This window comes from Chiloscyllium punctatum, chromosome 25, assembly GCF_047496795.1.
Source record: "Chiloscyllium punctatum isolate Juve2018m chromosome 25, sChiPun1.3, whole genome shotgun sequence".
NCBI lineage: Eukaryota > Metazoa > Chordata > Chondrichthyes > Orectolobiformes > Hemiscylliidae > Chiloscyllium > Chiloscyllium punctatum.
This window is the reverse complement of record NC_092763.1, coordinates 13,467,685-13,479,982: the sequence shown is the minus strand read 5'-3', so window position 1 is coordinate 13,479,982 and position 12,298 is coordinate 13,467,685. Positions and strand designations below refer to the sequence as shown.

General features: G+C 41.0%; 1 protein-coding gene across 5 annotated transcripts in view; it reads right to left on the bottom strand.

Annotated features, from left to right (window-relative positions):
* lrch2 (leucine-rich repeats and calponin homology (CH) domain containing 2) overlaps positions 1-12,298 on the bottom strand; it is a 151,458-nt gene that overhangs the window by 97,619 nt on the left and 41,541 nt on the right. For all 5 annotated transcript variants that reach the window (XM_072594702.1, XM_072594705.1, XM_072594703.1 and 2 more), the window contains exon 2: positions 1,621-1,765. In XM_072594702.1, coding sequence (XP_072450803.1) covers positions 1,621-1,765 — 145 coding nt within the window. The remainder of the gene's footprint in view (positions 1-1,620; positions 1,766-12,298) is intronic.

The window sequence follows — 12,298 nt, the reverse complement described above, 5'->3', positions numbered from 1 at the left end:
ATGAAGAGTGCAGGGCAGGATACCAGGACTAACACCAGGCATTCCTAGAAATGTGTCAGTCTGGGGAAGCCAAGACATATTACAACTTGCATGTCAAACAGGCTATAGACAGCTAAGTGATCCAAACAGAGCATATCAAAGCTTTTTGGTTCTTGCACATTTGATCCTGAATGGAGATGGACAATGAAAGAATTCACAGGAAGAGGAAGCTGCACAGATATCATGATCATCAGTGATATGGTGGCCTAGCCCACCAGCGCTGTAGACAAGCCAGAAGCATTGCAGCTATCAGCTAGATGTGTAGAGTTTTGCTCTTGTCCTGAGGTTTCCAGAATGGCAGATGTCAATCGTAAGCCAATTTAATTCTCACCATATATTATCAAGAAATAGCTGAAAGTATTGGATACTTTGAAAGCTGTGATCCTGGCAACATAACAGCAAGTTGTGCTTCAGGATGAGTTGAGCCTCTTGTTAAGCTATTTCAGTATGGCTACAAAACTGTTGCCTACTTGGTGATGCGGAATATTGCCAGGTATATCCTGTTCATAGAACGCAGAGTAAATCCAATTTGGACAATTAATGTCTTATCAGTTTCCTCTCAGTCACCAGCAAAATGATGAAAGCTGGCATCGACTGTGCTGTCAAATGGCTCTTGCACTTCAATAATCTGCTCACATGATGCTCAGTTTGGGTTCTATCAGGACCATCCAGCTCTTGACCTCATCACAGCCTTGGTCCCAATAGGGACAAAAGAACTGAATCCTAGAGTTGAAGTGAGTGTGATTTGATAGCATTTGATCAAATGTGGTAACAAACTTAATCCTCTATGACTGAATGAACAGTCCAGAGTCCATGCTAATTTTTTTTTGGATATGGATTGGAATCTCGCCATGGCATTTTGATAAATTTGAGTTCAATAAATATTTGGAATTATTTTAAACTACTATTCCACTGATAACCATTGACAGTTTTGTAGAACCCCATCTGGTTCATTGGTGTCCTTTTGGGGAAGCAAATCTGCCATCTGGCTTGGTCTGGTCAACATGTGACTCCAGACTCTCAATACTGTGATTAACTCTTAAGTACCCTCTGAAATGGGCTATAAAACTACAAAGTATTTTTTAAAAAAGCAATGAAACTGGATGGACCACAGAGCATCTGCCTTGGCAGCAGAAGCATTGATAGCAGATGCAGCCGTGTTGATTCTGGGAAGTCTTCCTTACAAACATCTGGGAGCTTGACAAAATTAGGACCGCCGTCCCACAAACTAGTAAAAACAAACACCTCATATGGTCATATTCATAGAATCATACTTTACAGACACTGATATCACAACTACCACCATCCCTGGGTTTCATGTCTCACTGGTGGGTCAGACCCACTAGAGTTGACAGCGCACTGGTATATGGTTGGAAAGTAAATTCACTGGGAGTACTCAACATTGACTTCAGATTCCATGAAATCCTATAGCATCAGGTCAAACATAGATAAAGAAACCACCTGTTCGTTACCACTTTGCATTCCCGTCAGCTAATGGATTTAATAACCTCTGTTATCTGAGGAGTTCAATCTAAGTTCTACCCTTGCATAACAACTCATGACAGGCAATTAAGGACTTACCTAATATTTAAGAAAGTTAACATTTGCAGATTAACAACAGCTTCTGGAATGCATTTGATGCAATTGTGATACAAATGTAATGTCTCCAATGGTGCAAACAAGCAAACGTCTTGTGGAAGTTCAATTAATCTGTTCTTTGAGAGATCTGGAAAAAAAAAGTGATGAATGTACAATTTCAAGCTTAGAATTCAGGTCAATGATAAATACATTTACAAGCAGGCTTAATTTGTAAGGCACCTTAGAAATACGAGTTACACAATATCTTGAACTGTTAATAACAATTTTATTTGGTGTTTAAACATAAGCAAAAATGTGTGAGAATTCATGATCAAAAAAGGCAGTTAGAATATTCCAAGAACATAGTTATTGCTAAATTATCCATTTTCTACCTCAGAACTTTAGGACAGAACAACATTGAAATCACCCTCATTTCAAATGGAAATGCTAGAAGCCAAATAACAAAAATCAAAACTACCTGAACGGATCCATTGCACTAAATATACATCAACTGAGAGAATTCCGAAATTACTTATGCATAAACATTGAACTATCCAAAAAAATACATTGCTTCGTGGTTAGTCACTCACATAAGGCAGAATCGAAGAGGATGTATTCAAGAATCCTGAGAAAGTAGAAAATTGCAGGGGTTCTAAAAATATGTATTTTGGATAACCTCTGGTGTTAGGGTATTGTGGAATGTGCCATTAAACACAACTGAATTCAAGCCAAAGCCTTCTTTAAAGAAGGGATTTGATGGCACATCAAAGACAGATTTCGATATTTAACTCAAATATGGTGTACTGTGTATTGTGGAGTGCAGTCCACCAAGAAGCAAAGGGAAACCTTTCTAGGATAAATTCACACAACAATTCATCTTTATGAAGGTACATAGTCTCTATTGCCCACTAAAGTAAACTTAGAAGTGAAGCATCCAGCAGAACCAAAACGTAAACTACAGTTGTCTTGCTTCTGATTTCAATCATTTGAAACACTTATAACAAGACCTGTTCAGAATAGATTCAGCCATTCAGAAATCTGTACAGTTTAGCTTTGGTGTTTAAACATGATTGGCAGTTAAAGAGAACCGACAGAATTTGAACTTAGTCAATAACAGCATCTTGTCTGAAGTGGCATTCCAAAACCCAAGATCCATCACTGAGTTAGAAATTGAAGCAAACTGATTATTAACACACTTATTACTACAACTGAATTAGAATGAGTGCAGTGACCTGCCATTTAATCTCTCCTGCCTTTCACTCTCAAGAGTCCTTCCAATTGCTTCTGTCTCCACTATTGCTCTCCACTTCCTCCATACTACTCCAACAATAGATATCACATGACAAAAAAATGGTGGAGCAAGAAAGTAAGACACTCAGAGCAATTACAATAAGGGATCAAACAGACACTATCGAGGGACTTGATGCAAAAGATTTATTTGCCTATCAACTTGGCTGGCACAATTGAGGGATCGATGTACATGGACCCCAAGATCCCGCTGTTCCTTCACACTACCAAGAATCTTGTCTTTAACGCTATATCCAGCAATCTAATTCAACCTTCCGAAATGAATTACTTCATATTTATTCAGGTTGAACTCCATCCGCCACTTCTCAGCCCAGCTCTGCATCCTGTCAATGCCTATTGTAGCATGCAACAGCTCTCGATACTACCTATAACACCACTGACCTTTGTGTTATCGGCAAATTTACTAACCCACCCCTCCACTTTATCAGCCAAGTCATTTATAAAAATACAGAGCAGAGGCCCAAGAACAGATCCCGGTGGGACACCACTGGTCACCGACCTCCAGGCAGAATAAGTTTCATCCGCTACCACTCGCTGTCTTCTTTCAACCAGCCAATTCTGGATCCAGCCTGTCAAATTTCCCTGTATCCCATACTCCTAATATTCTGAATCAGCCTACTGTGGGGAACCTTATCAAGTCCCTTACTGAAATCCATATACACCATATTGACTGCTCGTTCTTCATCAACTTGTCTCGTCACATCCTCAAGAACTCAGTAAGGCTTGTGAGGCATGACCTGCCCCTCACAAAGCCATGCTGGCTATGTTTTTCCAAATAGTTATAAATCCTATCTCTCAGAATCCTTTCCAGTACCTTGCTTGTCACATATGTAAGACTGACTAGTCTGCAATTCTCAGCAATTTCCCTATTCACTTTCTTGAACAAACTAACACCATTTGCCTCCCTCCCATCATCTGATTCTACTCCCGTGGAGAGTGAGAATGCAAAGACCATCACCAGAGGGGCAGCGATCTCACTCCTCGCTTCCCGTAGTAACCTTGGATACATCTGGTCTGACTGATAGGGGAAGCAACAGTTAAAAGTTTTGCTGAAACAACAACGTACCATGAATTTTAAAACGTGTGTTTGTGTCTGCACAAGCTTGAAGGCTGCAGGTGGGGCTTGGGCTACTTCCCCTATTCAATGATGCATTGTTAACTGCACTGCTTATCGGTTTATGACTCGTGTGAAAAGTATGGGTTGAGAGATATGAGGGTCATCAACTGTACTGCTTTTATGCTATCCACAGAGGTCCGATGAGAGTCCATCAAGTGAAAGCTTGACTGTTAGTTTGGTGTCGACTCTGGATCTCTCGCTGATAAGCTAAAATAGGGAGGTTAATGAAACTTGTGTGGAGTCCGGAACTTTTTGAGTCAACGTTTTGGTGCCATGACTCAGATTCCAACAAAAGGGAATGTTTCTCTGGGCTGAATTAGTGATAGAGTGTTTAAATCGAACATAATAGAGTGGTAGGGTGCCCCGAGGGATTTTACCTCAGACCACTCCTAGTGTTTGGACAGATGATCTGCCACTTGCCCAGTGAGGCTGGTACCTTGAAGAGATCAAATGAACCACCTGAACCAAGATTATAAAGGATTTTTTTTGAAACGAGGTTGCTCTTTGTTGCTGTGGGGTGACATTGGTTATTCTGTATTGTTCCTGAGATAGAGTCGGGACTGGGGATCCCAGTAAGGAAAGTGGTTGCCACTATCTGATGGATTCAGTTGCCAGAGCTACCTCCTTTAAATATGGCTGGTTGAAATTATGATATCATAGGAAGAGGAGGGAAGACTCAGTAAATTTCTCACCTCTGCAGTATTGTTTATAGTAGAACAAGGAAGTATAATGGGACAATCCCCTGATATAACTGGAAAGGGGACTCCCCTTCAGAGTATGCATGAAAGCATACCCGATTGGGAAAGTGATTTACAGAAATTAAGTGCTGGACTTAACAAATGATTAGGGGACAAACATCGGGCCCCTGGGTGGGACCTCTTGTGAGCAGGCAGTTAACCTAGTTTGGAAAAAACATTATGGGAAGAAGAGGAAATCATTGATTAAAGAATGGAAGGATAAAGTCTATAGTAAATAGAAAGACACCTTATTAGTTAGTTGGAGGAATAATGCATGAGATAGACGGATAAGGGCATGTACAGCGGATGGAACTCCCAAAAGCTAGGAGACGTTAAAAGCAGAGTGCTAATGGGTAGACAGAAGGCGAGAAAGGGAACAGGAGAAACAGTGTAAAGACACCAAGTCTGAGAAAGATAGACAGGAAGGGTTAAAGCAGCAGTACTGTAAAAAGAGTCTAAGTTCCACTTGGGATCCCAAGTCTCCGTCGGGCATACCACCCGTTTGATGAGGAAAAGGATACTGATAGAGATGAGGAATGGGATGTTATCAGAGATTGCCAGTACCTCCCGTAGATTCGCCTACGGAACAGATAAAGGCAATGAGCGGGTAGATGCTGCTGCCAAGCAGATAGCCTTACACCCCATGAAGAAGGGCTCATGCCCGAAACGTCGATTCTCTCCTGCTCCTTGGATGCTGCCTGACCTGCTGCACTTTTCCAGCAACACATTTTCAGCTTACACCCCATGATGTTGACTCCAATGGGTTCCCAGCAAAACCTGGTTAAAAACAGTATATGGACAGGTATGCCAAACATAGGCGAGATACAGAAATTACAGTGGGATGCCTCTGCTGAGGAACACAAATTAAGGACTCCAATGGAGTGCTACCTCAACCCTCAAACCAAGCAATGGGTGACCTCTGCGAGACACATGCGTTCCTTCTTTGCTCCTACCAATCTTAGTTGATTATGTGCAAAATTCTACTCACTTGGACAAGGAGGGAATGGTTTATACTTTATTTACAAACCTGGTGGCACCCAGATTTCCAGAAAGCAGCTGAAAAACAAGCTAAAGCATGGTTAATTTGTAAATAGGTAAATGCTGAAAGAAGGATGCCCTGTGGTTCTGGAACCACCCCCTTGCCCGGTTGGCCTTTTGCTCGTCTACAACATGATTTTATAGAATTACCTGGAGTACACTGTTGTAAGTATTGTTTAGTAATAGAAGATGTATCTAGTAGATGGATTGAAGCAATCCCAATCATAGATAATACTGCTACAATAGTGTAAAAATATAGTGTTGAGGAAAATGATTCCCCACTATGGACTTCCAGAAACGATAAGCTCGGACAATGTACCATACTTCATAGCTAAAATAAACGAGGAGATCTGCAAAGAGCTGGCTATAAAGCAACAGTTCCACTGCATTCACCAGTCAAAGGTAGCTGGGATGGTGGAACGAGCAAATGGCACACTAAAGAATAAATGGGTCAAGTTAACATGGGAGAAGGTCCTACTTTTGGTGCTATTCCATATGAGATTACCCCCTCAGGTATAACAAGTTTACGTCCTGCTGATATTGTCTCTGGGAAGCCCATCTGGACCCCATGGGGACCGGGGCTAGTCCGACCTCTCCTTCCTGAAAGACTAGATCTGCACACACTGGGGAGGAAGTGGGAGAATATCTGCATAAGTTAATCAAAACTCTCCAAACTTCACATTCACAGGTATGCCAAGCCCCTTGAGAGGGTGACAATCTGTCTCAAGGAGACTACCCTACTGTAGAACCTGAAGATTTTGTCCTGATTAAGAACTGGGACCGGGAAAATTTGAAACTAAGGTGGAAAGGATCGTTTCAAGTGTTGCTGACCACTCCTACGGCTGTGTAAGTGCAAGAACGACCTCGCTGTATCCATAGATAATTGTGATTTTGGGGACTTTGGGGGGGGGGGGGGGGGAAAGAGTTTTTAGTCTGAGTACAGAAGGATTTTAGACTAATACCTTTCGGTCCCTCTGTCATACATATGCCAAATAGGTAGATCAAGGAGCGTGTTGGATATGTGCTGAGATTCCCCAGCAAGTCAAGTCCATAATTCCCATGTCTGTTGTCCCCTTCAATGCCAGGTGAAATAACTTCGGTAAAAATCTTTGCGGCATCCACCAATGGAGTGCGGTCAACTGCTCACGAAATCCACACAGTACCGTGTTGTTATGAAGGGTAGAGCTTAAGAAAAGCCCCCTCAGATCTCGAGAAGTTAGTGACCACTTTAATAATAGCCCCTTCTGAAAGATCCAGTGAATGCTACCTGCTAGTGTAGCTATAATCAGAGTGCACCCCATGATGTGGGCTACAGTTCCTGTGTAAAGAATCAAAGTATTTCGCTTCCACAGCCTCAAAACAGAACCTATCAGGTGTGCAGGAACCAGGCCTACACTTGGTTGCCAGGAGAGAAAACAGCAAGGAACATCCTCTTTGGGGTTGACAACAAAAGGGGAATACCTGAATGGGAAAGGATCATTCAGAACCTTTCTCCCCGCTTATGGAACTGCCCATACTTCCAGGGAAATAATTAATTTACTGGCTGTCCTAGAGGAACTAAGTAACGTTACAGTGGGGGCATTGACTGAAACTCAGATGCAGGTAACTGAGTTATTTGCTGAAATGGTTGTGATGCAGCTGAAAGTCCAACAAAATCGAATGGACCTAGACTTTCCCCTGGCAGAAAAAGGAGGACATGTACCATTATAGGGAAGGAATGTTGTACTTATATTCCTGACAAATCAACTAATATTACCGACCTCTTCAAGCACTTTTCCCAAGAAATCCAGAAACTCTTTGGTTTTGGTAATGGGTTCAACAGAGGAACAGGATAGTGGCCATTTGGGAGATTGTTTTGGGAATACTGGGGGCATGCTTTTACATTTCAGGATTATAATACTTATTGTAATTGCCTACATTCTTGTATGAAGATGCTTGTGGCCACTGATATCCAATTGCTAGAGTTATAGTCATAGTGATGTACAGCATGGAAACAGACCCTTTGGTCCAACTCGTCCATGCCGACCAGATATCCCAATCCCCCTCTAAACCTAAACCTATACCCTCTAGTTCTGGACTCCCCGATGCCAGGGAAAAGACTTTGCCTTTTTACCCTATCCATTCCCCTCAGTTTTGTAAACCGCTAGAAGGTCACCCCTCAACCTCCAATGCTCCAGGGTGATCATGAAATGATCAGCAGGAGGAAATGATAGAGTACTGAGGAAGCAATAGTTAGAAGTTTTGCTGAAACAACAATGTACCATACATTTTTAAATGTGTGTCTGTGTCTGCACAAGCTGAAGACTGCAGCTAGGGTTTCGGCTGCTTCTGCTATTCAAGGAGCATTGTTAACTGCACTGCTTATCTGTTTATGACTCATGGGAAAAGTATGGGTTGAGAAATAGGAGGGCTATAAACCGGACTGCTTTTATGCTATCCACAGAGGTCCAACGAGAGTCCAGCAAGTGATAGCTTGACTATTACTCGAGTGTTGACTCCAGACCTCTCACCAACTAAGCTAAAATAAACAGGTTAATGAAACTTGTGTGGTCCAGAATTTCTTGAGTCAACATGGCCCCGGGGACTTATCCATCTTGATGCTTCCCAGAATTTCCAGCACATCCACTTCCTTAATATCAATCTGTTCAAGCTTATTAACCTGGTTCACGGTATTCTCACTATCAACAAGGTCCGTCTTGTGAATACTGAAGCAGAAAACTCATTTAGTGCCCCTATCTCTTCGACTCCAGGCACAAGTTCCTCCACTATCCCTGTTCGGCCCTACCCTCTCTCTGATCATTCTCATATTCCTCGCAAACGTAGAACACTTTTGGGTTTTCCCCAATCCTTTCCGCCAAGGTTTTGTGACTGCTCCTTTCCTGTTACTGACTTCTGTCCATTGACTCAGTAGACAAACCCTCCACAACAACCTCCTTTTTTTGCATCTGTTATGCACTCTCTAACAATATTACTCCTCTTCCTCTTTTACCCCCATCCCTGTTCTTTTTGAAAGATTTAAACCCTGGAACATCCAGCAACCACTCCTGTCCCTGTGAAATTCCTGTTGCTCTTCTTCATTCATCCTCTGGATGAGGATAACCCAACAAATACACATTTATTGCCCCTCCTGAATGTTCCAAGGATTGATGGATCTAATCTTTAAACTGCTCCATTCTAAGTGGTGATATTGTTCCAATAGTACATTATGAAGCAAATTTCATAATTTTAACTCAGATGAAGAAATTACCACTCATGGCCATGGTAAGGATGTGCACCTTAGAGAGAAGATTGCTGGGGATCTTCCTCCATGCTGTTATTGCTCCTGTTCTTCCTGGGGGTACAGTTTCTAGACCTGCAGGAGTTTATAGGAGAGCAAGCCTGGTACAGTTCTGCAATGTCACCTGTACTTGGTAGATTCACCAAGATCACATGAGAAGATACTGTTTTGACCAGTTAGGGTACAAACCATTTAGGACTGCTTTGTCCCGAATGGCATTGAGTTTCTAGAATTTTGTTTTGATTGCATTACCTTCCTAACTTTGTTACAATATAGGGTAAACTCTCCTGCTTAATTTAAACCAACAACACAAAAAAGATTATCTTGTGCAATAATCTGTGAAAATCCGAGAGGCTAAGAACTATTCAAAGTAAAAATTAACAAATTTATTAAAGTATAACACAGAATAATTAACTAAACTATTTACAACTTCTTCTTCTAACCTATCTTTTACAATCCCTTCTATAATACTAGTCCGATAAAACCCCCGATTAAGATTTACTAAAAAATTCAAAATTTCAAAACAAGCCAGCTGTTGAATCTTCTCTTTGCAGATTTGCTCTCCAGGTCAGTGTTGATGTCTTTCACTGTGCAAACCCCTTCTCTAGGCAGCTACCTCTCATATTTCTGACCTGCAGTCAATATCTATTGGTCTGGTGACAGTTCTCTTCCCAACTATTGAACTTTCCCTGGTCTTATACCTTCAAAGCATCGGATTGTGTCATTGGCTTTTAATATCGTCAATATACTAAATTTAAACTTGAATGGAATTTGATGTTTTTTTAGTGTATAATTTAAACTGACTGGCCTCATTCAAATGTGTTTTTGTCTCCAGACAACCAACTACCCTAACTGCTGGACCACGTGCTAGATTGTATCTTGCTGAGAACACTTGGTGCTGTCAGGTAGTTCTGCTAGCTTTTAACTTTCTTAAAATGTACAGTACACCCACAATCTATCACCATTTGCAAGTTGTTATGGAGGCAAGCCAGCTACCAGTTACTATAGTCAAGTATAGATATGGTTGCTCTACTTGAACTTCAGAAACTTAAATGAGTCAGATCGCATGCAATGACAGTGCCAATAAAAGTTATAAGGAGGCTGCTGGGCATGGCTTGGCTTTCCTGTTGATGTTACAGCTGGCATTTAAGTATCACGTTACTTGTCATTAGTCAGCCCAGTCCCTTCTGTAGGCTTCCACGCATTGCTATAAAACAGACAATCATTGATGAAGGAGTTAACAATCGTTGTAACATGGTCACTAGCATGAGAATGTGTCTCTGATAACCAGATTCCTCTGAAGCATTTTCTTAGCAGCAGCAGGACTTTTCTCAATACTTCAAGTGACGCTCAAAATTATTATTTAATTACAAGTGGAGTAGGATATACGCAGGCAGTTGGTTATAAACAGGTGGCTTTCTTCTCACTTGAAAGCTGTGGAATTTAATGGATTTGGATCAGAATCAAGGCTAAGGCTTCATGTATCCAAGTTGCATCGACATGACATACAAGAGCAGCCAATCTTGCCAGTAGGAAGGGGCATATCCTAGAATGTTGCCAGCAGAACCGGGAAATAATGAACAATAGGCATAATTCAATTGTAAGATTCCATTACTAATCTAGCCTGAAAACAATTCTTCCCTACCAGATCACAACTCCCCATTTATTGGCAGGGACAGCTTTGCAATGTCAGTTACTGTAAGATACAGCAGCAGCAATAGGCCAGTCAGTTAATCAGGTCTGCTGTCATTCGAGAAGATCACAGCTGACCTGATAATCCTCAACTCCACTTTCCTGCAGAATCTCAACCCTTATTCCTCTTTCTCATTTAAAAAAAATGGTCTTTCTCAGCCTTGAAAACAATTAATAGCCCAGCCTCGAAAGCCCTCTGAAGTAAAGAGTTCCACAGATTCACCATCCTGAGTGTATAGGTTCCTCCACGTGTCTTAAATTGGCAACTTCGTACTCTGACATTATGCCCTCTGGTTCAAGACTTTCCCAAAAGAGGAAACAATCGCTCCTTATATATCCTGCCAAGTTGCCGAAGAATATTACTTTTCAATGAAGGCTCCTCTCATTCTTCTAAACTCCAATCAATATAAAAGCAACCTACACAACCCCTCCCGATAAGAAAATCCCTACATACACAGGATCAATTTCATGAACCTTCTATGGATGTCCTCAAATGCCAGTAAATCTTTTCATAGATAAGGGGACCAAAACTGTTCACAGTACCCAAAGTGTGGCTTGACTTTGAGCAAGAGCTCCCCTACTTTTATATTTCAATCTCTTTCAAATTAAGGCAAACAGTCTATTTGCCTTCCCAATCATCTGCTGAATTTGGACACTGATGATAAAAGAAAAACAGTGTTTCCTAGTAAATTGCGTTTTCTAAAATTCAAAAGCTCGAACTTGCCAAAACTTCAATTGGCTGTTTGTCAGATTCATGCACAAATCGCTCTGCCATAGCATTCTACTGTCTTTCCCTTTACAAATAATATTTAGGTCTTCTGTTCTTTCTGCCAAAATGAAAACCTCACATTTCCCCACATCGTCTATCTGCCAAGTTTCCACTCACACCTGTTCATACAACTTCTGTAGACGGTCATATCAATATTTTCCTTTCCAGACTGAAAACATGCCGATCATATCTGGATATTCCAATCATCATGTCTGATAACTCTCATGATATTAAATTCAAGGTAAAGTGTTTTGGCAGTGGAGTAGTTGAAGAATGGGAAGAGGTAAGTAATTCTTTGGAGATGAAAATAAGGTATAATCATCAAAAAAGCTTGTTACTGAACAAATAATCCAGAGACTGATTATAAGAATCCTAACAATTAAAAGAAAGCTGGAAACATTGTAGGTTTGGCCAACATATGCTAACCCCACAAGTTTAAGTCCAACTCTGAAATGACCGAACAAAGCAAACCTATTTTACAGAGAAAGAAAGAATAAGATAAAAACACAGGCTTTGTTGGTGATGTTCAAATCTGAGCGTGAAATTAAGATGTCTCAATAATAATTTGACTAAAAGTTCAATGATGAATTTTACAGGTTTCAGTTTTCCAAAGACCAGCCCCATTTTTAAAAGTGAAATAGACTCAGTGATAAGGAAACAAAGTTGATGGCACAGGCCTAACCCAGTAGCTCAATCATCTCAATTGAATAATGTTGAGTAATGCACGACCAAATCAGACAGGC